A 27,413-nucleotide genomic window follows, 5' to 3' on the forward strand; every position below is an offset into this window, starting at 1 on the left:
GTAGGGGCGTTATAATGTGTAGGTCAATTCCATTATTCGTTGGTAAAAGAGTAGCCCAAGAGTTGGCAGTGGGTGATGATGACTAGTTTGACACTGCAAAATTAGGGACGGCTAGCACAGATAGCTCTCGAGTAGCTTTGCGCGAAATTTAAAAATAAACAAAACAAACAATCTTTAAGTTACATTAACAGTGACATTCCTTACGACTCATAGCACTAGATTTAAAGGAGACAGTCGAAGTGTTGCACTCTTTAGTGTTACCTCCCCCCCAGTAGCACTGCGGTATATCCTCGAATTTATAACTCTAGAAATCTGGTTTTGATACTCGTGGTAGGTAAAGAACAGATAGCTCATTGTGTAGCTTTGTACTTAATATAAAAACAAAACAGTGTGCCTCCAAGAGGCACAGCGGTATGTCTGCAGACTTACAATTTAAAAATGTGGTTTCGATAACCGTGGTTGGCAAATACAGATATCCAATAGTGCAACTTTGTGTTTATCTTTAAGTAAACGAACCCTTAATATCAATTTGTAACCCCGGAATAAATGTAGTGACGATTGGTATTGTTTTGGATCCTGTAATAAGAAAAGAAAGTTATCAATTAGGCCCTCTGGATAATTTCTATTTAATAAAACGTTTTAAATCCATTTAATATAATATTTCTTTTTTGTCGTTAATAATCTATAGAACTTTGTATGTGATATTTCTTTTGACGTGTCTCGGACGGTTATTTCTCAATAAGCGTGGGAAATTTGGTCAGTTTATAAAAAAATAGTTATTCATAAACAAATATTGTCAGCTGTTTCAATCAATATAACCAATAAATGTACACATCTATCAGTCTTATCAACAGTCAATTTAATGGTTGGATCTAGATCGTTTAATACTTGACTAAAATTAAACTAGTTTAGATCTTCATTCCAAATAATAAAACAACCATTATTGTATCTGAGTCAATGCGACATCACGTAAGACCTAACACTTGACTTCATTATTTGACCAACAACAGTATACATCTTTTATAAGAAGCCAATTACTGAAGTACCATATTTAGGTGACACCATTCTGCCTGTGGTGGTTTCTCTTATCAGATGATAGAAATAATTACCATAAATGAAAAGAGTTATTAGTAAATACCGATTTTACAGCTTTAATTTAAAATTCCTCAGTAATTTTGGAATATAAAAGCTCTGGATAACGTTCACAGGTTCTGTGTAAGTTGTATCATCCCTTAAATATTCCTTAACCATTGCCACAGAAAATGTATTCGACGTTAATGTTATAATATTCCTTTGTCAGATTTTTTTAATTATGTCTTTTGAGGACAACTTATATACCGTATTATTCTCGTTATTATTTCAATGGTATGTTGTTTTCAAATCAGAGGTTGATTTTTAACTGATTGCATTATGCATCCAGTTCTATACAGATAATGTATGTTTGTGTAAAACTTAATTTACTTCTTAAAGGGCGTGGCACGGCCAGGTGGTTAAGAAGCTCGACTCGTAATCCGAGGGTCGAGAGTTCAAATCCCCATCACACTAAACATTCTCGCCCTTTCAGCCGTGGAGGCGTTATAATGTGGCGGTCAATCCCATTATTCGTTGGTAAAAGAGTAGCCCAAGAGTTGGCGGTGGGAGGTGCTGACTAGTTGCCTTCCCTCTAGTCTTACACTGCTAAATTAGGGACGGCTAGCGCAGATAGCCCTCGTGTAGCTTTGCGCGAAATTAAAAAAAATAAACAAACTTCTTGAAGTGATAGCTTCTGGATTATCACTTCGATCTTGTGAAACAAGTCTTTGAGTCAGGTTCTTCTGATAAAATCATTTACATCATGACTTACTTGTAAGTGATTAGGCTTACTGATGAGAAAATAAGATACAATTTTTATTAGTAAAGATATTTAATTATTAGTTGGACTATTATAAGAAGTATTTAACACATTAAGACTTTTTACCTTGTTGAAAACACCCGATAAAGAAGAGCAAGAAATATTACAATACATTTTGACTGATTATTAATCTTAATATAATAGTTAGATTTACGCACAAACGTAAGAAGAGAGCATTCCAGCATTTGAAACATATGTGGCAATGCTCTAGATTTGGCCAAGCATTCTGTCTTGTGTACATCAGTGTTATTGCATTCTTCTAACTTGGCTAGAGTCACTATTCTCCTACTAGATGTAGTCTTATTCCCTTAAAAAGAAAGCGAGATAGAAAATAAATCACTGTGATGAATGGACATGAATTATATTGTTTAATGAATTGCAATACAACGCGAACTCCAATAGCTCAAAAAAACCTAATCATCCAGTAAACATAACTACAATACAATCCATAGAAACTCTTGTTTTTCTCCTCACCGTGAGTACTGTCAGCTCGAGACATCCAGAGATTTTATCACGATTTATTTATTTTAATCAACTTATATATCACTTTCACTCACTTGATTATCCATACACCTATGTCTCCTCTCATCTATAAGTAAAATGTAACTTTCACTTAGTTTTCGGTACACTAGTATATTTCCTCAGTAAAATTAATCTTCTAATTTTTCTCAAGAAATTATCATTACCAACTTCAATCTCTAATTAAATGTCACTTTTTTACGTTTACTCGTCTAGTTATCGATTTGCTGGCAACGTACCCTAACTTCTCCTTATCAGAAATCTCGAGAACTATATTTAAACTCTGGTAATTTAGCTACTAGTTTCAGGTTACTCGGAAGTTGGAAAAATACATTTTTCTACCCTCTTGACATCGTTAACCTGATTTAGTTGTTCAAAGTGAGTCACAAATTATCTGGAATTTGTAAGGTTATTTACTTTAATTTTCGTAATGTAACTAGCTTACATCTGTAAGATAAATTTCTCTCATCAACGTTTTACTAATTTATTTTTCTCAAATAATTATAATATAATTATCTATTTTTTGTATACTTATCAGTTTTCTACTAATTCTATGAGTCCATTCGTGAAAGTAAAGGATATTATATTATAATATCCCTATCACATTACATCTACTAAATACAGTGCCGACGACGCCTTTTATATAATACCAGAACTAATCAGGCTGAATGGGATACGTCAGACACAGTAATGGTATAAACGCTATATACATGAACAACAACTTTTATGGTGAGAGCCAGATTAATCAAGTGAACTGCATTAATTATAATTTGTATTCATGTAGCTTACTAATCAGAGTTTTAGGGTAAGGATTAATAACCCAATATTGATTATTCTATTCTTTTAATTTTTAACACTGATAATTTATTTATTGCTATTTCAATTCACTCTACTGTCATTTACAAAAACTGACTGTCATCGAACTAGTATTCTTTATAGCGGAGAAAGCCACATAACTTCAGTATCAACGAAAGAAAATTACGTTAGTGATTTTAAGAACCAATGAGTGAAAGCAAAGGAGAACATCTTATAATATATTAACCACACTACACCTGCCATATTCAGTGCCAACAACACAACTTGTATAGCATTTATCATTTTACTAACCTACATGCCACAAATATTTAGAAAACCTACCTGTCGTCTCCAGATTGTCAACATTCTACAAATTTACTTCTCCCGGGGTACCTGTAGAAGATCAATCTGTTACGTCATCAACATTGTACTAACCTACCACTTCCAGCTATCTGAAAGATTAATCTATATCTTAATTAAATTCTACTTAGTTATCACTTCCATTTACCTTGAATTCTGATATATATCATCATCAACATTTTACTAACTTACCATTTCTTATTGTTTGAAGGATCAGTCTGTATCGTCATCAACATTTTACTAACTTACCATTTCCTATTGTTTGAAGGATCAGTCTGTATCATCATCAACATTTTACTAACTTACCATTTCTTATTGTTTGAAGGATCAGTCTGTATCGTCATCAACATTTTACTAACTTACCATTTCCTATTGTTTGAAGGATCAGTCTGTATCGTCATCAACATTTTACTAACTTACCATTTCTTATTGTTTGAAGGATCAGTCTGTATCGTCATCAACATTTTACTAACTTACCATTTCTTATTGTTTGAAGGATCAGTCTGTATCATCATCAACATTTTACTAACTTACCATTTCCTATTGTTTGAAGGATCAGTCTGTATCATCATCAACATTTTACTAACTTACCATTTCCTATTGTTTGAAGGATCAGTCTGTATCATCATCAACATTTTACTAACTTACCATTTCCTATTGTTTGAAGGATCAGTCTGTATCGTTATCAACATTTTACTAACTTACCATTTCTTATTGTTTGAAGGATCAGTCTGTATCGTCATCAACATTTTACTAACTTACCATTTCCTATTGTTTGAAGGATCAGTCTGTATCGTCATCAACATTTTACTAACTTACCATTTCCTATTGTTTGAAGGATCAGTCTGTATCGTCATCAACATTTTACTAACTTACCATTTCCTATTGTTTGAAGGATCAGTCTGTATCGCTATCAACATTTTACTAACCTACCTGCCACAAATATACAGAATATTGAACTTTCTTGTCCACTTATCAATAATCTATTAACCTACCTCTCCCAGCTATCGTCTACTTATCGTCAATGCTAGGAACTTATCTGCGCCAGCTAATCAAACATTCAGCTTATCTAGGTTAGTTATCAACACGAACTAGGTCGTCGTCAAGTAATTATAAAAGATCTACAAACTTATCTGTCCAATCCATCTGGAAAGTTAATAATATCTTCTAGTTAGCATCATTACATCATATCACGTCGATACCAGCTGTCTGGACGATATCGATTTCATTCATTTTCTTATCCCGTCAATACAAAATTATTTATTTCTTAAAGAAAATAAGAATATTTTTTATAATAATGGTCATATGCAGATAACATGTAAAAAGTTTCAGACACTTTTAAAGGGTAGAAGGTTAAAAATGCATTTAAATGTTAAAAGTTATTTCGTGCAAGTCAAATAATGAAAGATCTGGTGAGTAGTGTTATGATTATACCAAAAATTTCTATCTAATAAAAATGCTTCGTGTATATATATATAATTATATAGGAAATATTGTCAGTATAAAACTCAAGTATATATAAGAGACTGGATGCTCCTTACAGCGCAATTTACAGATTGTGATCTTTGTTCATAGGATGCAAGTAGTATTTCATCAAATGTACATAATTTGTGTTTACAGTTTAAAATTATTTAACAAGTAGTAAGATTACGTGTTTTACTTTTTCTACTTTTAACTGTAATATGTTCATTAAGTTGTGTTCGTAATGTGACAATATCTAGCCTGAAAAATCGTTTTAATTTCTTGTTTTGTTATTTGCCAAAATTTATTGCGACTAAATCCACATTTTTGTGTTGCTATTTTTATGGATTCTTCTGCACTATGTGCTATTTTTTGTCGCTTGTTGACATTAAGTGGAAAAGATTTCTGTGCATGTTGTATTCTTGGAATATAGCCAAAGGTTCTTTAATAGAATATCACCCACACAATCGTTCTGCTTATTGAAAGACCTGTTGTCTATCACACTCTCGGGTTTTCTATCTCTTTCAAACTAAAGAAGAAAGAAGGCAGAGTTAACGCGTCTCAAAGAATTAGAATGTTCTGGCTCTCGTTAAAAAAAGAAAGAAAATAACTTCTACTTTCTTGTTCTGCTGAACGTGCCTACAGAGAAATAGGTAAGGTTGTCAACTATTTTGGTTAACAGTTCTCTTCGCGTTGCTACGACAATTACTTTCAGTTTATGTCTTAGAGAGAGTTATTGTGTTAACGTACAAAAGAAAGATCCTAATAACAAATATTAAGAGAATGTTAAAAAAATGTAGAAAAATCAGTATCTTTCTTAAAGCATTGTTATACTTTGTTTTTATATAAAAATGTTAATGAGATTTCTACCTCTAAATAATAATTACCATCATACAAATACCAACAAAACTGGAGAATGAAACCATTCAAGAAAAATATTAGTAGTTTTGTTAAGGCCATCATAACTATGTTTCATTAGGTAAATGTAGCAATTTCCTCAAGAAGCTTTAGCTTGGGCTAACGATGTCGTCTGGCGACAAGCCAACAAAAACTACTACAATTCCAATCTGTTAGAAGAAAATTATAAAAGGCATTCTGAGGCATTTTATGTCGTACTGTAGACTTGTTTCCATTTAAAAGCCTGAAAAAGGTGTTTGGTATTGGATGAGTGCTTGGATTAAAAATAAGTGAAAAACATGTTTAAATAAAAAAAAGAAGACTGTTTTACAGACTAAGAAATCTTGAAACAAACTTTGTTGACATTGTCGTACTTATATATTTATTATTTTCTGTTCCATATTTTTGATGCTCTAATAACAATACTTGATATCTGGGGATTCAGTCCTAAAAAACAGGACGAAGTCAAAGTGAGGGGGAAGCTAGGGTTAAGGAAGTTTTTCATCAGGTTATTTATGAACGGAATAACAAATATTACTGTTAAAGAAATTTGGTATAGAGACTCTAATGAATGTACTGAGCAAACTTAGAAATAAAATTAAAACATTAAAGCAAAGTTTTACGCGTTCTAATGCTCTGAGTTACAATAGTACAGCAGTAATTGAAATGTAACTTGTGTACCTTGCTGTTAAGATTAATTTTAAAGTTTCTTTAAACTATCATTCATGCTAAGGAATTCGGTGCTAAAAGTGTTTTGTTTTGTTTTTATATGTTGGCAAATTTACATGCAACAATGACAATGCTCACCAAGAAACTATATTAATCACGTTTCAGAGACATAATATTTCGGAAGCCAAATGTTTTAAGGGATATAGGCACGAGAGATACCAGTAGATGATTAAATCACATGTAAAAATGAAAACGCTAAGCCACAAGGCTAGATTTGAATTTTGCACAAAGCTACATGAGGGCTATCTGCACTATCATCTCCCACCGCCAACTGTTAGACTACTCTTTTAATAATGAATAGTGAGATTGATCGTAAATTATAACGTCCCTACGGCTGAAAAGGCAAGCATTTTGTTGGATTGCGGCCCTCACATTGTGGGTCAAGCTCCCTAACCACTTGACCATGGCCACCAGATTAGAAGCTTTATTATTTATTAACTATCAGGTAATAGTAAGAGTTGTTGTTTGTTGGATTTCGCGCAAAACTACGCTCAAGAAATAGATAACAGTCTCATACTTATGTTATATGTTGAATGTGATATATACTGAGCTGGGCGAAATATAGTATTTTTAACGTACCGACTCATTGATCCTACGGTTCATGGCTCGCATCCCTTTGCCTCAAAATAATGCTTCAAAATGGTAAAATCTCACGATACGCCTGAAGCCTCACAACCCTAAAATATGGTTTCGACACCTACATTGTGCAAGACATAGCTAGCCTATTATGCAGCTTTGCGCTTAACAACAGACAAACAACCCATAGTAACAGTCTCTGATGGATTATCGATAACTCTAAGGGCTTTTTACGCTAAATTGTGGGTTTCAATACCCGCGGTACGCAGAGCAGAAATAGCCCATTGCGTTTATCGATAAACAAAGAAACAAGCTTCTGTAGTGATATTTTTGTTCTTAAACCGATTGTTTGTTAGTTATTGGGTCGTTCTTCTTTCTGTTGGGTGAAGTTGTTTGTTTGGAATTAAGTACAAAGCTACACAATGGGCTATCTGTGCTCTGCCCACCACGGATATTGCAACCCGGTTTCTAATGGTATGGATCCGCAGACATACCGCTGTGCCACTGGACAGCTCTTAAAATGAATCTGTGGATTATATTACAATCCATGTAGATAATTTACGTTTTCTAAAAATCCATATACTGTTTTGAATATATAGATAAATTAGCGATTTATTTATCAACTCGTTTGGATTTCGTAAAAATATTATATAGTTTCAGTCAAAGCCGCAAGGTTTCTTAAGTTATCTGATAATGCTGTTTTTTTCTCTTTTGTGCGAACTTACAGAGCATGGTTTTGTCATTTCAGTGTAACACTTCAAAGAGTTATTGATTTGAAATGTCGTAGACGATGTTTGGTTTCTTTCATGCTCAAGAAAGTTGTAGGAAACGTTTATGACAATTTATTAAGTGTATGTAAGAATTTTTAGTATAATTGGGCATGTATATTTGTTACTGCCTTCTTTTAGATATGTTTTTACCCTATATATATCAGAAACAGCTCACAGCCCTTATAACCTTCTCTTATACCCCAAACCCTCCAAATCGGGCAGGCCCGACATTGCCAGGTAGTTAGGGCGCTCGACTCGTGCACTGAGTGTCGTGGGTTCGAATCCCCGTCACATCAAACATGCTTGCCCTTTCAGCCATGGAAACGTTATAATGTAACGGTCGATCCCACTATTCGTTGGTAAAAGAGTAGCTCAAGAGTTGGCAGTGGGTGGTGATGACGAGTTACCTTCCCTCTAGTCTTACTTTGCTAAATTAGAAAGGACAGCGCAGATAGCCCTCGTGTAGCTTTTCACGAAATTAAAAACAAACAAACAATCGAACAAACCAAATAGGGTTTGCCTTGCGATGCTTGAAATGTACCTTTTTTTTTAATTAACGTTATCTGCACTTTACTGAGGAAGTGCACGGTGAGATGAGGATCGTATGTATAAGTTACATTACGGAAGATAGCAAGAGAAGATAGCTAATCAATAATACCTACCACTAACGTTGGGACTATTCTCTGTGTGACGAAATAGTGAAGTTTGATCAACATTCCTGTGGTGAATCCACAGGTCTAAAGTGCAAATTGTGATATTACATCAAGATGACTCGAACCATAAACCCTAAGATTCATAGTCTAAGAACGTTAAGCACAAGGTCACGCCCTTCCAGGGTGGGGTGGCTAAGGGTAAATTTAAAAACGTACCTCATAATCAAATATAGGTACCTAAGAAGTTATTCTACATGGGTTTAAAACTCCGTTGGTAAAATATGCCCAACAAGAATTTATAGAAATTACCACAGAGAAATAATTTATGTGTAATGAGATGTGACTGTTTCCTAGTGCACAGTATAATTATATAGGGCACGTGGACGTGTAAGCTTAACAGTAAAGTTATCCCAGAGAGAGAGAAAAAATAAGATAGTTTACAACTGTTTATCAAAAATATAAATATTTTTACTACATTAAATTTGTTAAACTGTTACATCCTGTTAGCTCAAATAATTAGAGGATGTTTGTCAAACATCATTAACACAGCACGCCACTTCGGTTAGAAGTATCAGTATTTTAGAACCTTGTTTTATTGAAGACGCAATGTAGAAGAGAGAAGACGTTACATCTTGACTTCCTTTTAAGGATCCCGGAAAAACAGCATGAAAACCTAGCACCGCTGAGAGGGTGGGCAAGCGCCCAGCCATCTGCACACGACACTCTTTGGTTATTCTTGTATATTTTAAGCTACAAGAATCACTACTGAATAAGAAATAACGGGAAATTAGTGTAAAAACTACCACACGTGAGAAGACTTCAGTCCCTGACGTCACCTCTGTGTAAACCGTTTCGCGTCTTCCGAAAGCAGCGCGAAATATGAAATCCGTTACTCATGGCGATAATTTCTCCACCCTCTTCCGCTGAATTAGCGAATCCAGGACTGGCTTAGTGGGAAGATAACACAGGAAATACGTGCGTCTCTGTGTTGAAGGTGGCATTTGTCTAGTGTAACTAGTCCGTTGTGATCTCAGTTTAGCCTGACCCTTCTCACTATTCTAATCTGATTGCTGCTGACCATGTCTGAAGACTACACCATTACCGAAGTTCGCAAGACGAAGAAAACAAAAAAGAAAACCAAAATTTCTTATGAAGTAGACACGGACGAGAGGACAACTGATGGACCTCAATTTCAGGATGAATCAAGGAATGAGGTAGAGATTTCTTTCTAGCCAAGCTGCTCTTGAATTTGCTGCAAAAATAATGTGGTTATCGCCTTCGAAGACACCCAGTAGTTAACATGGTTTAAAGCAAAATTTATCTTGTAAAACAAAATGCTTTTACCATCTGTATTTTCTGATGGTGTATTGAACCTCACACGTAACCGAAAAATGTCCTATGAGACACCATCGCTTTATAGGGGCTATTTTATAAAATATATTTTTGATGAATGGTGACTTAGATAACGTTCACGTCTTTTTCTTCGCTTAAATTTAACTAGTCACTCACGATATTATAGGGTTAGAAATATGAGGATATGTCAAGGATGAGAATGAAAAGTACGTTATCAGAGTTAATCTACAACATTTCTAATGTCAATAACGCTTCCACAAACTTTCCATTAAGCATAGTTTATTTAGTTAATTTACTTGTTTGATGGAAAGTCCTTTATCAAAATTATATTATAGAGTTTGATTAACTTAGATCCAAATTTGCTGGACTTTGTTTTACATTTCATGAAATTTTACTAAATTTATATCAGACATTACTGTACATTTCGTTTCCTGGTGATATCTAATATCGCACCTTCACAAATATTATCTTGTTAGCTTTTTCAGTTATTTGCATGATATCAGTTTTATGAACAACGTTTCGAAACGTAATATATTTCTTTAGTTGGTATCATTTACCTTACAATACTGTTATTGAAAATATTTCAGTAATATTTTATTACCTGCGTGATTAAACAAAAAATTCTAGCTTTCTTTGGTTCGTCTGATGTTTTTCTACGGAAAAAAACACTGAAAATTTCGTCCTTTTTTTTGGAGGAGGATGGCAGAGTAATGAAATGCTTGACATTCCTTTTATTGGTAGTATTTATTATATTGTTACTATTAGGCTTAATTTACCCCTAAGCATTTAAATCAGGAAAACTCAATTGCAAAACTCAAGGCTAATATGTTTGTCGTGTCAAAAAAAATCAAAACTTCATCGCTTTGACCTTCGAGTTTCTTTCTTTTATCGTAATCGAGGTAACAAACGGGTTTTGATTCCTTTATATAATTTACAATTGGATTTTATTTCACCTGACTTACAAATTTTGTACCTTTCTTTTAAATGTTCTTAGAGTTTGCATACAATCAATTTAAGTAAGTGAAATTTAACCCTCTTCATAACCTTTATAAAAAATAAGCTACTTAACTATATTTACTAGCTTAACCTAATACTTAATGATGCAGGACAATATTCTTTGTATATATTTGAATTAAAAAGTTTTGTTTTGTTGTCTAAAGCTTGGTGTAAAGAAAGAATTAAGAATACATAAAAGTCGCATTCACTTCATTTCAGTGAAATGATAATCGTAATGCAGGCTATAATTTAATTAATCGTAATGCAGGCTATAATTTAATTTCAAAGCAAAAACAGTAGAACAGAGATAAAGATTTCGGTGCTATTGAGTCTGGTTTCAATCCACAATACCACAAAATACTTTCTAAACGTTAAGCTGTAGATGTGTCATAAAAGTAAAATTCAATCACTTAATGTAGATCGTATATCATCGACTGTTTCTGACTGATTGTCTTACCTTTGACCAGTAGTTCAAAATAAAACATGGTAAAGGATAGACTTAGTAGTTTTGTCATAAATACAAATGCAAATAGATATTGGAAGTGTTAAAGGTATGAACCAAATCATGCTCTATATTTTGAATGATAAAATACGTAACATCATATCTTAAAGTGCTTTTTATTTATATTTTTAACAGGAATAAGACCATGCACAATGAACATGTTCATAACTATTATCAAATGCATTCAGACGATAAAACTTGAACCATATTGTCCTTAGATGAAGCAGCATCTTATACTAAAAACTCCATACTACTATACTTGGGTACACCAGTGTTATTGTTTCTCAGCCACATGATGTGCTATTTAAACTCTTTTAATAGCATGAAAGTTAACGTTTTGTTTATTTTATTCAGTAAATACATACGGTACAATAATACATCAGTATCCATAAATAACAAATATTTGTTCAACTTTCATGACTGTATAATAGTCATATATTTACCTTTGTCTTTATTTAGTGGTCTCCTTGTTGGACAGCATAAGTCTATGTATTTACACGCTAAAATCCGAGGACCGATTCCCGATTTAAATATAGTAGATAGCCTAATGAGGTTTTGCTCTCAAAGAAACAGACAGGGTTTCTTCAGCGCTGAATTATCACATGCCTTTAATTGTTAGTGAAATAATTATAACTTACAATGACTTGATGATATACAGCAGTGTATGGAATTCCTATCTGAATGATTAGAATATATTGTATGAAATCATGTATATCTTGCCTTTAGTTTTATAGTTCAGAAAAAAATAGTTACTTAGTTAGTAATAAAGTATTTTATTTTAATATAATTTGTGTTTCTTATGATCTCAAACTTTATCTACTTCTAGGAGGTTAATCAATATTAAAGTATTTGCTTTACCACTCAAAAAATATGCTTAATCAGACTTCTCTAAAACTTGTTTCTTTTCTTTTTATATTATATCAGCAAAGTTACTTGTACTTTAGTTTTCTATGTTTGTATTAGAACTTAAAAACGTTTTCTTGCTATGTTCGACAATACATAAACGAAACAATAGTTTAAAATCAAAGAAACTATCCAGCATGAATACTAATTTATATACATTCATCCTAAACCATTATCACATTTCCATAGAAACACCTGTAAACATTCGTTGTAAAACTGCTGTAATAACATTTTATAACGTTTGTAACTTAGGCCTCCAATGTTTTCCCAAACTTTTAACGATTCCTTTTTTTGCTGATCTTCACATTTGCGACCTCCCTTCCTCCTGTTGCTGCTTCACGTTTGTAACAATTCAAATGAAATATTAGAAATACTATATAAATAATTATAAAAGTAGTGTAACTACAATGAAATGTCCCAGTTTGGGTGATAATACGTTTTCTGTTTGTAAAGTTATGACCGTAAGCCACTAAACCAAGTTATTTTCTAATGATGTTAGTTTTGCTGTCTTTATTGGCTATTATTTTTGAGAAATCTGGTGTACATTATTAAAATAAAATAAATGGTATGATTAGGCTTGCAATGTTAACACTCGCTTATGCGAAGATTGACGAACCATCGAACTAGCATCTTTGTTTCATGTAAAACATAGGTAGATATCTATCTTTTCATTGTAAAAATTGAAAGTTATTATTTTATATTTATGTGACCACAAAGATGTTACGATCCACCTCTTGGTCAGCGTTAAGTTATGGACCTACAGAGCTAAAATTAAGGGTCAGTTCTTCAATCCTCCAGTGGATCACGATAAATCTGAAGCCTTATACGCTAAACACTGGGTTTCAATACTCTTTTTGGACATAGAACAGATAGCCCGTTGCATAACATAATGTTTGACAAAAAACAATCCCCGTTATGGACAGAACACAGTTAACCTATCGTGTGGCTTTGCGCTAAATTACACACAATTAAATGTTTACAATTTTAAGTATTAATCATAAGTTACCCTGAACTAGAAGACTTTCGATGCTTCCTCCAACTCTTAACGTTGACATTGTAATAAAAGTCACTACTTATTTCTTTATCTTTAAAGTACTGACATACTGACATACGAAAATCACTACTATTACCGTAATATTCGCTGTTTGTTTCGTGATAACGTAAAATATATGTGTGTCAGTCATTAAATTTGGTCAAAATAATTTCTTAACAGTGTTTTTACATGTTTACAGAGAATTATCAGGTTAAGAAACGTATAAACTAACTTCATTAACTGAATAATTTTAATTTTCGTAATTTCAATACGTAATAAATTTTGTTTCAATAGAATATTATTACACACTCATATATATACTTATTGTAAAACATATATAATGTTTTATATTAATACGTAACGTAAAGGCTAAACAATTACTATAATTTTCGAGAAGTTGAAAACTGAAACGCATAAAACTCTAAAAAGACACAGATTGAGACTCAATAACCAGATGTGGTGATACAGTGTAACGCTGTTTTAATAACAGATCCTTTTCTATCTAAGCGAATTTTGATTTCTCTTTACAGCTGGTTTACACGGACGAATTCTCGAAAACCACGCCCAAGGATATCTTCACTGGCCATTTCTGCTGCTGGCAGTGCGATGATTCTTTGACTGGCCAACGTTACGTTCTGAGAGATGACCATCCCTACTGTGTTCGCTGCTACGAACAAGTTTTTGCCAACACTTGTGAGGATTGTAACAAGATTATCGGGATAGATTCAAAGGTAACACAACGTCTTCTAAACCTAAATGTTAAAAGATTATTCGTGGAAGCCTAGATATTTTTTTTTATTAACCACATGGGTGATGAATGAAAAAAAATACGACGTTTAGATTTATTCCGAAAATCAAACATTAAGATTTTAGTTGATTATAGTCAACTTGTATCGTAAAAGTTTTGGTTGGTTTTAGTCAACTTCTATTTTAATATAATAACCAGTAATCATTCTAAAGTGTAATGCAACTTTGTCATATTACTTACATGGAACGTAACATACTTGATTTATACGGAAATGAAGCTACAAAAAATCAAACAAACTATGGAATACTGTGTCACGTGAAAACAAAAATGTTAAGAACTTATTCTTTATAAAATTATTTTCAAGTATGTGGTAAACCAGTTAAATGTAATTGGGTTATGAGAGTCCTATAGCTTTCACTACGAAGCAGTTTAACGTAATGGAGCTGCGAGTTCTGAGAGCTTTCATTACAAATAAGTTGAACGTTGTGGTTTGGTCTGAATTTCGCGCAAACATACACGTGGGCTATCTGCGCTAGCCGCCCCTAATTTAGCAGTGTAAGAATAAATGGAAGGCATCTAGTCATCACCACCCACTGCCAAATCTTTGGCTACTCTTTTATCAACAAATAGTGGGATTGACCGTAAGGTTATAACGTCTCCACGGCTGAAAGGGCGAGCATGTTTGGTGCCTTAACCACCTGATCATGCCAAGCCGAACGTAGTGTTGCTATGGGTGACTGATATCCTTCATTGGAAAGCAGTTTGCTGCTATTTCTATAACATTTGAAAACGCCCCATCCCCATGATGAGGTAAGTCTGAAATCTTATGACGGTAACAGCTCAGATAGTCCATTGTGTAGTTTTGTTCCTGAAATAAACGTACAACTGACAACTTCCTCGTAAACGGACAACCAACTGTAGTCCTTACATACATATTCATCCAGAGAGCACTGTACAGACTCAATATCATTGTCAAATGCGTTATCAACCCACCCCTTCCAAATGAACAGTGATTTCGATTCTAGCTGAAACATGTGCGATTTTTACTAAAGCTACATCAGTCACTAACCCAGCCAAAACCTTTATATCGATAAGCAGTGTTTCTGTTAGCGTACAATGACGTTTTTAAACCATTTCCTCCCGTGGAAAGTGTTCATCATACCATTTGACAGCACTGTGAAACTTAACATGTGTCATGTCAATACACGTGTTTTATTGGCAATGTGTTTGACTCTATCGAATATCCCAACATTAAATTACAAAAACCTGCAGTACCTTGCTAATTAGTTGGAAGCCACTCTTTAAACATATAACCATTTGAAGTGAGTATTCTTTTCCATTTATTATCTGGATAGCCTAAAATCCTTTTAAAGTAGAGTTTAATATTACTGTCGAAACAGAGGCTTCTTGGTTTGTTTTTTTAATTTCGCGCGAAACGACACGAGGGCTATAAGCTCTAGCTGTCCTTAATTTAGCAGTAAAATACTTAGAGAGAAGGCAGTCAATTATTGTCATACACCGCCGACTCTTAGGATGCTCTTTTATCAACTACTGGTGGGATTAATCATAACATTATAGCTCCCCCACTGCTTAAAGTGCGAGCATATTTTGTGGGACGGGAATCTGAACCGGCGACCCTCAGATTGCGAGTCAAAAGCCCAAACCATCTGGTCATGCCAGGTCTAAACAGGAAGCCCAAACCATCTGGCCATGCCGGGTCTAAACAGGAAGCCCAAACCATCTGGCCATGCCGGGTCTAAACAGGAAGCCCAAACCATCTGGCCATACCGGGTCTAAACAGGAAGTCCAAACCATCTGGCCATACCGGGTCTAAACAGAAAGTCCAAACCATCTGGCCATGTCGGATCTAAAAAGGAAGCCCAAACCATCTGGCCATGCCGGGTCTAAACAGGAAGCTCAAACCATCTGGCCATGCCGGGTCTAAACAGGAAGCCCAAACCATCTGGCCATGCCGGGTCTAAACAGGAAACTAGCAACCTACTATTCTGTGTTTTGCGGGTAACGTGTTCCAGCTAATGAACATCTCTATCAGATACTAGATATTAAAACACAATAAATTATACTATTTCAGATAGTATTTGCTGTTACTTGGTAGAATACCACGTTTCAGCTGATATGTTTTGCTAGTTAACAAAAGCCAGTATTTCAGCTGGAATTTATTGCTTTCTGACAACACCACTTAGATATTATTAATTGCTTATTTACAGTATCCAGTGTCTCAGCTATTATGTTTGTAAGTTGGTAATATTTGGTGATCCATTTAGTGCTTGTCCTTAATTGAAAAACTTGTATATAATAGTACCTTAAACTGCTTCGTAATATCCAACAAGTTTTCAATTATTAAGTCAAAAACTATACTAAGAAACACTTTAACTCTGACTGTTTAATATTTTCTGAAAATTACATTAAACATTTGAATTTTCAGCCGTTGTATGCTGCCTCGTATTCAGTTATTCTATAATATGTTCTACAGTTACAATTGTTTTTCTAGAGTTCTAATTTGAAACGTTCTAAATTCAGGAAAGCATAAAAGTCAGGTACTATTTCAATCCTTTATAAAACAGTATTCAGACAATGGGATAATTGTATCTTGCACACCTAGACTGGGCTGTGATTAATTTATGGCTATATGACAAAAACAGATACTTCCAAGTACTTGTGATCCACTTCTATGATTGGTTAGCTGCAGAGAGAATGTGGAACCCGACAGTAATTTTGGAATTTTCAAAGAATTTTTATTTTTATTTTGAAGGAGTCAAGACTTGCTGTAGAAGTCGTGTCTGTTACTACTTATTGTAATACCTGCCGATTGTATATGTTTTATTATAGTTAACCAGCAAGCAGTTTTCAGCTTAGTTTCCTTTACTAAACAGTTTCCTTTCTTCGAATCACCGGCATGGCCAAGTGAGTTAAGGCGTTTGACTCGTAATCTGAGGGTCGCGGGTTCGAATCCTCGTAGCACCAAACATTCATATCCTTTCAGCCTAGGGGCGTTATAATTGGACGGTCAATCCCACTATTCGTTGGTAAAAGAGTAGCCCAAGAGTTGGCGGTGGGTGGTGATGATTAGCTGCCTTTCCTCTAGTCTTACACTGCTAAATTAGGGACGGCTAGTGCAGATAGCCCTCGTGTAGCTTTGCGCGAAATTCAAAAAACAAACATATTCCAATCATCTCTGATGTAGAAGCTGGTTACTATAGTTCACTATCTAACACTATCTGCTGCTTTGAACAGGTTGAGAAATCTTAAAATGTATCGAGAATATTTTCTTTTCTTTATCAACCCTCTTTTTTTTTAATCAGCCATTACAGAAACGACTGCCTCTGTTTTTCTCTCAATATAGCTAATAGTTAACATTCCTCTACTAAATAATTCGGTCTGTTAAAGCTTATACTACTTCTTACTGGCGGTCTAGGTTTCCATATACAAATATTTAACTTGATATGCACGTAAACAGTCCTTAGTCTGTAATTATTCTTCTTTTTCTTAGAACAGAGATTACAATTGATCTTGCAAGTCCAATCATCATACGCCAGAGGTAGAACAAATAATACCCTTGTCCTAAAGCTTCACCAATCATAACTAAATGAAACAAATAATACCCTTGTTCTAAAGCTTCACCAATCATAACTAAATGAAACAAATAATACCCTTGTTCTAAAGCTTCACCAATCATAACTAAATGAAACAATTAATACCCTTGTTCTAAAGCTTCATCAGTCATAACTAAATCAAACAAATAGTACCCTTGTTCTAAAGCTTCACCAGTCACAACTAAGTCAAACAAATAGAACCCTTGTTCTAAAGCTTCACCAGTCACAACTAAATCAAACAAATATAACTCTTGTTCTAAAGCTCCACCAGTCACAACTAAATCAAACAAACAGAACCCTTGTTCTGAAGCTTCACCAGTCATGACTAAATCAGATCGTGAGCTTTCCTTCTTTACTTTTTATTTAAAAGTGTGTTAATTTTCTTCCTTCAAATTACTGCAACATGAGGTTCCTCCTAGTATAGACCACCAACCACTTTCCAAGAAGCTCTTTTTGTTTTGCCTCCCAGTAGCAGAGCGGAATCACACTGCTAGAAACCAGGTTTCGATACCCGCGGCAGACAGAGCACAGATAACCCATTGAGAAGCTTTGTGCTTAATTGCAAACAAACAAACAAGACTTTTGTTGTCATTAATAAATGACCATTTTTTAAATTTCATTCCATCACAAATGTCTTTTGATCCACCTGCAATAAATCACTATATTTGTCCTTTTTAGGGTCATTTGTAATTTCGTTTAGAGGAAACAATAAATATATATAATTATATATATTATTTGTCAAAAAAGTAATTAACTGATGTAAAGAGCTGCCAATTAAGATTTTAGAAAATATTTTAGTTGGTGTTACTAGAAACTTTATTCTAACATTTCCTGTGCTTAAAAATCTATTCGAGGTCCCTATAGTATTTTCTTTAAGATCTTAATTTGTTAACAAAATTGACATAAACGCAAAAGCATTTTTTAAACAAACAGGTATAAATGCTATTTCACGACTGCGCTGTTTGTATGTTCTTTTTATCCACGACTTCTTATAGATATGCATATATATATAAACAACAGCTACCTTGTTCGAGTCTTGGTGACGCATGTAGTATGCGGAATTCACACAACCAGGCGGAGATAAGGGCTCCAAGTAGCATGTAAAAGTATTTTTTGTATCACCTACAAGGACATATACGGATGTCAAATAAGTAGAAATTCACTCCACTCAGATCTACGCTCCGAGGGCTGTATCTACTATGGAGAAGTTGGATCGATACTTTGCTCTTGTTATGTGTTACAAGTTCTCGTACCTGATGTTGTGGCCAGCTTCTATACTTCAATCGTTACTTCTCAGAATTTAAACAAACAGAGCAGTTCAATAAAGCACGTATACAGCAAATTAGATACTCGCAGATAAACAAAACGTGACATATATCTGAACGAAACGGTTAATCTAAAGCATTTGTTTTTCTTTCAACCATTGGTAATTGTCCTTTTCTCCATAAAATGTTGTTTGTTTGTTTTTTACAAGAACAGTTAATAACTTATTTGTTATATTGTACCTCTCCATACTATTTTATTAAGTATATACGACTTACACATGTAATACAGATTTTAGTTCTTTACACAAATACTAGTTACATACATTGCTGAATCAAAGTATATGTCATTACAACTTCCATTTTTTTAATATTAAGAAATTTGGGAAACATTCTATTAAATTTATTCAGCTTATTAAAATACGTGAAAACCAGAGTAGAATGTTAAGACGAAGTATTAAAGCTGTAATGAAATGTTATGAGGTCTTTCAAGCCTGATGTTTGTACATGTGACCTTAAATATTTAACATTATTTTACCTTAAATCGTTCTCTTATTAGAAGCTGACCTATGAGTATAAATAATGATAAGGCATATATTGTAACCATTGCATTTAAAGCTTACAATACGTGTTTTTCTATTACAGGACCTGTCGTATAAGGAAAAACACTGGCATGAAGCTTGTTTCCTATGCAACAAGTGTCGGGTATCACTTGTGGATAAACCCTTTGGCTCCAGGGCTGAAAAAGTGTACTGTTCTAGCTGTTACGATGCTGCTTTCGCCACCAGATGCGATGGATGCGGTGACGTCTTCAGAGCAGGTAACGATGGGAACCAATACACTGTATATAAAGGGTTAATTTTATCCTTTTAGGCTTGCCTCGTACTTCAATACATACATAAATACGTGTTCCTTCAGTCATTTTACTACATAAAACAATCGTACCTCATTATTTACTTTCGATATAGAAAAGAAATTAATATTTGCACGAACTTACGTATAATGGTCAGACCTAATTTCCAGTATGGAAACTTCAGTCACTACTATATAATGTGTCATAAATTCTGTACGTTTATCCATTTACTACTTGTCATTTTTAAAGGAACCAAGAAAATGGAGTATAAGGGTCGTCAGTGGCACGAGAAGTGCTTCTGTTGTATCGTGTGTCAAAATTCTATTGGAACCAAAAGTTTTATTCCTCGGGAAAGCGATATCTATTGCACAGTTTGCTACGAGGAGAAGTTCGCTACTCGTTGTATCAAGTGCAATCAGGTAGGGTGTAATATGTATGTATAATAATTTATTTACGCTTAACTACACCACAATATCTAAAGATATATATCAACGGTAAAATACACCAGATAATACTTGAGATCTAGAATGACATAAATTATGTAATATAATTGTTTTATCTTTTTTGTTTATTAATATCTATGGGAGGGATTTATGATCAAAATGTGGCGGAGACCAGGAAGAGGGAATAAAAATAAATATATTTAAATTGACAGTGTCGAATTTTGTAATATTTGATGTTGCGTGTAGTTTTTTGCACTTCTAGTCACAACCCACAATTACCCCACACTTTTATTATTTCTTAATCCTCAAAGTTTAAAATCAAATAACGAGGACAAATAATCCCTTTTGTTCCTCCTCATGTAGTCTCGCCATTGCTAGCACGTGTCGACACATTAACTACGACATTGACAGAATTGTTTGTTTTGTTTTGAATTTTGTGCAAAGATACTCGAGGGCAGAGAGCTGTCCCTAATTTAGCAGTGTAAGACTAGAGGGAAGGCAGCTAGTCATCACCACCCACCGCCAACTCTTGGGCTACTCTTTTACCAACGAATAGTGGGATTGACCGTAACATTATAAAGCCCTCACGGCTGAAAGGGCGGGCATGTTTGGTGCGACCGGGATTAGAACGCGCGACCCTCGGATTACGAGTCGAACGCCTTAACACGCTTGGCCATGCCGGGCCCTTGACAGAATTACAAAACATTTTGGTTAAACTGATAGTTTCTTAAAAATTCTTTAAAACATTATTTTGTGTTGGTTGTTTGATATAACTTTACATGTATCGCAAACTTTAATATTTTTCCCTCTACATCAGATCATTACTAGCGGTGGAGTGACTTACAGGAATGACCCCTGGCACCGAGAGTGCTTCAGCTGTACGAACTGCAACACTTGCCTTGCGGGACAACGTTTTACCTCACGTGATGACAACCCTTATTGCGCTGAATGTTTTGGAGAGCTTTTTGCTAAGAGATGCGTTTCTTGCAATAGACCTATTACAGGTAAGACATTTGATTTCCTTGTTCCTAACTGAAGTTATTCATAAGAAACTTGTTCTTACATTAAACTTGTTTACCAGGGATCAAATGGCAATTATATGTAAAGTAATTTAGCTTCTTTTAAATATAAAACGTGTCTCTACTTACAACACAAATCTCAGTGTAAACGGTGACTGGCATTTAAATTGCAAAACTCTCACCTGAGTCAGGTGTGGCCACTTAGTGAATGTGTCCGGACTGTTAATCCGATGAATCGTGGGTCTCTGTGCTCTGAGATCGTCGACAGAGTATAGTAACGGTGATTAAATGTCATCACTTGACCAGAAAATAATAGGCTCCGAGTTGGCAGTGAGTATTATTGACTAGTGATAAGCAAGTAGCCTTTCTGTAGTTTTGCGCGAAATGCGAAGCAAGAAAAAAAACAAAAACAGTCTTGTTTTATTGTTTTCAAACATTATATATTTTTCATTGTATTCGCAGATGCCCTTTTTTACTTGGTGGGAACATGTTCTTAAAATTGGTTTAAAGTAAATTATGTAAAACAGTGATGTGAAAAGGTAAAAAATTAAATATACAAGACAGAGCTTTGCAGAAATAAACCCCCTACCAATAATGTTGCATTATGATGAAATAAAAATAATATAAACAATTTTTTAATGAAGTTGTTTTTATTTAAGACTCTAATGACCAAACCTAACATTGTTGTGTGTGAGGAGGTTGAATGTCAGGAAAACATGCGAAGAAAATATATAAATAAAATTTTCTGATTGCATAAATATTCAGCCCCCTAACATAGTATTTGATTGAAGAACCTGTGGCAGCTACTACTGCTATAGGGCTTCCTGGATAGGTCTCGACCAACTTTGTACAGTTGGATGAGTTTTACTCTTCATGAGAAAATTGCTCCAATTCTAACAAGTTCGTTGCAGATCCTTGACGGACTGAAATATTCAAGTCTCGCTATAAATTTTCTAATGGATTCAAACCAAGACTTTGATGGACATCTTCAAGACATCCACTTTCTTGTTTCGAAATCACTCCAGTTTGGATTTGGCCTTGTGCTTCGAGTCATTGTTCTGTTGAAATGTGAATTTTCGACACAGTTTTAGAAATGCTTTAAATTTAGCCCAAAAGGCTTAATTTTTGTCTTGTTTGACCACAAAGCCTTTGTTAATTGTCTACAGTATCATTTATTGCAAACTCCATACGATATATATGATTATTCGTTTTCAGTAGTAGCTTCTTTCTTGTTACTCGCCTAAACAGGCCAGCTTTGTGTAAGGACAGCATTATTGTCGACGTATGAACACTGACTCCCATCTCAGACATGGAACTTTGCAAATCTTTCAAAGACATTATTGGCTTCACAGTGGCATCCCTAACCACTTTCTTGTTTGGCCGGCTGCTTAGTTTGGAATGGCTGTCTGATCTACGTCATGATTGGGCGGTATATGAAACACATTCTACTTCTTAATGATTGACTTCACCATAGTCAAAGGGATAATTAATGATTTTGAATTTTTCAGGTAATCGTTCCCTGATCAGTGTCTCTCTATCACTTTATCTCTGACTTATTTGGGAAACTCCTTGGCCTTCTTGGTTGGTTTGTCGTATCACAATATGAGTTGTGGCTTGAACAGAAGTATTTACTCTGAAGTCATGTTAAACCGCTTTGATTATTCACAGACAAAAACCATTACACTAGTTTTGTGACCTTTTGAACTCATCTTTTTCTCCTACACAAATTTAGGGTTGCTGTAACAAAAGGGTTGAATACTTTTGCAATTGAGAATATTCTATCTTACTTACATAATGCCAGCGTTGTTTGATATTTTAGCTTTCTCATTTCGGATTAGATTGTGTATATTCTAAGTATGAAGACCCTTTAGAAAGTTGTGTGATTGCGATATCAGATGGCAACAAAATATGGAATCTTTGCAGGAGAGGGTGCATATTTTTGTAAGGCACTGTATGTAACTGCTCAGACACAGCACTGCTTTTAAGTTGTTAAAATTGTTTTTGTTTATTAAATTTGTTATATCGAAGAGTCGAAATTCAACGTTTTTAATTATTTTATTATAAAATATGGAATATTAATATATCTATGAAATGAAGTAATAATTAACAATTTGGGAGGATATAGAATAATTCTAACGATTGAACTTACCAAACTAAAAGAGAAAAAGTAAGTTTTTTCATATAATTACAATTAATCAAATACATTTTGAGAGTTCGTTATCGCAGTATTTATTGCATTCTGTGTAAAATATTTGTTTTGACTTTTCGCGCAAAGCTATACGAGGGCTATCTGCGTTAGCCGTCCATAATTTAGTAGTGTAAGGCTAGGATGAAGACAGCTAGTCATCACCACCCACCGCCAACTCTTGGGCTACTCTTTTACCAACGAATAGTGGGATTGACTGTCACATTATAACGCACTCACGACTGAAAGAACGGGCATGTTTGGTGCGACGGGGATTTAAACCCGCGACCCTCGAATTACGAATCGAGTGCCTTTACCATATGGCCATACTTGGCCAATGAAAAATATATTATCTTTAATGATAGTCCACCCGCTAGTACAGCGGTATGTCTACGGATTTATAACGCTAAAATCAGGGGTTCAATTACCCTCGGTGAGCTCAGCTGATAGCCCGATGTGGCTTTGGTGTAAGAAAACACACACTTTAATGGTAAATTTGAAACCTGTCCGAAGTATCAAAGACGTGTTTAGAGACTAACTTCCAAGTAATAATGTTGTTATCAGTAATTTAATGTAGAATTTAGGAAGATGACACATGATGTGTGTGTGTTTTCTTATAGCAAAGCCACATAGGGCTATCTGCTGAGCCCACCGAGGGGAATTGCACCCCTGATTTTAGCGTTGTAAATCCGGAGACTTACCGCTGTACTAGCGGGGGGCAGCACATGATGTTAAAATAGTATTTGAATATACTACAATACCCACGAATGCAGTAATCGAAAGACTTTGAGAACTTTTTAGAAACACTAAATTATACAGTTTAATAAAGTATTTAATATCAGTGAATTTTATTCATTTGTTTATTGAATTTCGCGCTAAAATTTTTGAGGACTATATGCGCTAACACCACCAACCCTTGGGCTGTTCTTTTACCAACAAAAGATGGAAGTGATTGTCACACTGTTAAACCCTCTGAGCGATTCGAACCCGTGACCAGCTGACTGTGAATCGAGCGACCTGACCATCAAACGATGTCAGATCTTAGTTTTAATAAAGTGTCTGGAACAGTGTTAACTACCACATATACTCAGTTACTCAATTGATTAGTCATTAAGCTATACAAATAAGTTTATTTTTTAAATTAATTGTAGCACCGTTAGCGAGACGATCCGTTTAAAGGTTATTTGTAAAATTAGACCCACAAGTTAAGGCAACGAACATTGAAAACGTAGAATGTAGAAACGTTAACAATAATAATAATTTAAAAGAACCAGTCTATCGAAAGAACAATATTACAACAATATAAATACATGTATATGTTATTCTTAATCCTTAATAATAATTGGTTGAAACAGATATCATTCGCATCCCAATGCGAACCTTATAGAACGGACGCACATCAAATTAAGTGCTTAACTGAGATATAAATATCCACTAAACACTTCTAAATACTTTATATATATTTAGCTTTTCGCTACATCTGTTTTGGCTCGTTGTTTATTTAGACAATTCTTTAAATGACTGAGACAAAAATGTGTCACCTTGTTTTGGTATGTGCTTCAAGACCCAAATGCGAGTATGTAATTCTTTAACAATTTAATAAATAATGGAAGAGAACAGTATGTACTCTAACTTGTATTCTAGAATGTAGAGTGGAATGATACGTCACGAACACCCCATTTCTCGAGCATGCTGCTATTGTTCATCTATTGTTATGGTAGTCGGAGCACCTGGTACAAATACCACATAGCAGTTTGTTAACATTTGAAGTTGCTCATTATATAGTCCTAACAAAGAAACTATACTTTATTTGCACCTCGTAAAAGGCTGTTATGTAACTTAACTTTGATATAATTAACTTTTGTTTATTTATTTTAGAGCAATATCACATTTGGCTGTTTCATGTGCTCACTGCGAGTAATCGAGCTCTGTTTTTTAGAGTTATAACTCTAAATTTTTAATTAGCTTCAAATTTTACTTACACAAACTTTAGATTTGCTCTATCAGAGATAGATGCTACTTTCCTTACCAGGTTGTTTTTATTTTATCTAATATCACATCAAAAGAGAAGTTAGCAACCCTCCAATAGACTCGTGGATTCCCGAGACAGTTTGGACTGTATCAATGAGTAATTCACACCTGTACATTTTTAACATACACCTTTTTATTATACATCTCCTGAAAACCTCCAAGTATAGTGTCAAATTATTGTTATTTCTAACAACAAGGTAAATAATAAAATGACCCATACTCCATTTAACCGAAACTGGTAACAAGAGCAGTTAGAATTACAAAGGTATGGTTAGATTACATAACACTCTCACGTTTGAACTTAGTTAAATCTTATGAGACTGTAGTTTGAGTCTCCTGGTAAGTCCACGGATTGACAACCCCAAAAATCTGGGGGCCGATTTCCCTCCGTGTACAGATTCCCGACGTGGCTTTGCTATAAAACACACACACACACATACTGTAGATTGATCGAATTCTAACTATATTATATTTTTTAGGGTTTAAAATGAGGAGATTTCTAAAACCTACAGGTTTTTTTCCAACCAATGTTTTGTAGTTCTTTCAATATGTTGAATTGAACATATTGGAACTTTTGACACAATAATGTAACATCAAAGGAAGTTAGCCCCAAAGTGGTATATAAGATATATTGGACTCTAGTGTACCTAAGTATTAATATGACAAGCGGCTGAAAATAGTTTTACTCTATTGTTAAGTGTCTTGTTGTTGTTTGTAATGTCACATTTCTTTGTCTTAGGAATCGGTGGAACCCGATTCATCTCGTTCGAAGACCGCAACTGGCACAATGAGTGCTTCATTTGTGCAATGTGCAACATTTCCCTGGTGGGAAAAGGCTTCATCACTGACGGCCCAGATATCCTGTGCCCAGAATGCGCCAAGCAAAAATTGATGTGAAGATGGACATCTAATGATAAAACAACGAACGATGCATCAGTTTTTAGAGATGTAGTAAACAACGCTTAACCCTTGTTATCGAACAAACAACCCAGATGAGTTCATGCCAGTCAACTGTAAAATTATCTACACTTTACATGCTAATCATATGATTTCATTTACCCTGCTTTATAGTTCAAGCCTTTTACCACTATAAAATTAATTATAAAGCTTAAACACAAAAAAGAACTGTATAACCATTTCTTAGCTCGTCATGTGGAGGGTTTTTTAGGTGGGTGATCTTCTTATTTTTAGAAGAATTAATATATTTATTACCATAAATAAAAGTTTCCTATTAGCAGGTTATTAAATTACTCTACAAGAGCATTCAAACTCTTAATTACTAGTGGAGTGTATGTGTCTAACAAAACACACTCGATAATCTGCGGGAAATGCCCTTCCTCCCCTTCCCCACCACTCAGCATTCCATAATTCGAATGTATAGTGGCACATGGTTTGCTGAGTAACCAATAGGCTCCCATTCTTCTAATTGTATACTTATTATTGTGCTTAAAAGCTTAAAACAGCGTTGTGCTATCAACGTTTTTCATCCGTTTTAACGTAATTCTAAAGTGTTGAGTCTTTTTAGTTTGTGATTTTAATCAAGAATCCAATGCTTGCTTTATACGAAACTTGTTTTGCTTCAAACAGTGTTGACCTTGAATAAAACAGGGTGTTTGTGTCATTGGATGATTGTTTACTTTAAATAATACATCTATATTTACCCTCTGTGTTATGATAAAACATGCTTTGTTAAAACATTGAAAAAGTTTTTACACTTGTAACTTTATCAGTGAGTAAGAAATTTAAGGAACATATTTTTCGAGTTGCTTATGTTGTGCTAAATTCGCAACAAAGTTATTATTTTCTTAGAAAACTGTTTA

At 34.4% G+C, this 27,413-nt stretch overlaps 1 protein-coding gene and 1 long non-coding RNA gene across 7 annotated transcripts; one reads left to right on the forward strand and one right to left on the reverse strand.

Moving 5' to 3' along the window:
* Window positions 1-1,884: 1,884 nt before the first annotated feature.
* On the reverse strand, window positions 1,885-9,216 carry LOC143243974 (uncharacterized). Of its 6 annotated transcripts, none has more exons than XR_013025013.1 (3): window positions 8,661-9,216; window positions 3,548-3,657; window positions 1,885-2,198 (listed from the first exon to the last, which is right to left on the reverse strand). It is a non-coding gene; the product is annotated as an uncharacterized LOC143243974 (long non-coding RNA). The 6 variants fall into 6 exon arrangements; XR_013025297.1 differs by lacking the exon at window positions 8,661-9,216 and adding an exon at window positions 7,232-7,272; XR_013025377.1 differs by lacking the exon at window positions 8,661-9,216 and adding an exon at window positions 4,557-4,950.
* A 7-nt stretch (window positions 9,217-9,223) lies between these two features.
* On the forward strand, window positions 9,224-27,214 carry LOC143239910 (four and a half LIM domains protein 2-like). The gene is made up of 6 exons (XM_076485265.1): window positions 9,224-9,865; window positions 13,969-14,169; window positions 19,708-19,882; window positions 20,165-20,334; window positions 21,176-21,362; window positions 26,333-27,214. The coding sequence occupies exons 1-6, from the start codon at window positions 9,731-9,733 to the stop codon at window positions 26,488-26,490; spliced, it is 1,026 nt and encodes a 341-aa protein (XP_076341380.1). The 5' UTR covers window positions 9,224-9,730; the 3' UTR covers window positions 26,491-27,214.
* The last annotated feature ends 199 nt before the right edge of the window (window positions 27,215-27,413 follow it).

The sequence above is a fragment of the Tachypleus tridentatus genome, chromosome 1 (genome assembly GCF_004210375.1).
Source record: "Tachypleus tridentatus isolate NWPU-2018 chromosome 1, ASM421037v1, whole genome shotgun sequence".
Taxonomy (NCBI): Eukaryota; Metazoa; Arthropoda; class Merostomata; order Xiphosura; family Limulidae; genus Tachypleus; species Tachypleus tridentatus.

Excerpts from the sequence above, each read along its gene's own strand:
- LOC143239910 (XM_076485265.1), top strand. The coding sequence starts at position 9,731 with ATGTCTGAAGACTACACCATTACCGAAGTTCGCAAGACGAAGAAAACA. Across the intron at positions 9,866-13,968 it reads AGGATGAATCAAGGAATGAG|CTGGTTTACACGGACGAATT; the intron begins GTAGAGATTTCT and ends TTCTCTTTACAG. Across the intron at positions 14,170-19,707 it reads TTATCGGGATAGATTCAAAG|GACCTGTCGTATAAGGAAAA; the intron begins GTAACACAACGT and ends TTTCTATTACAG.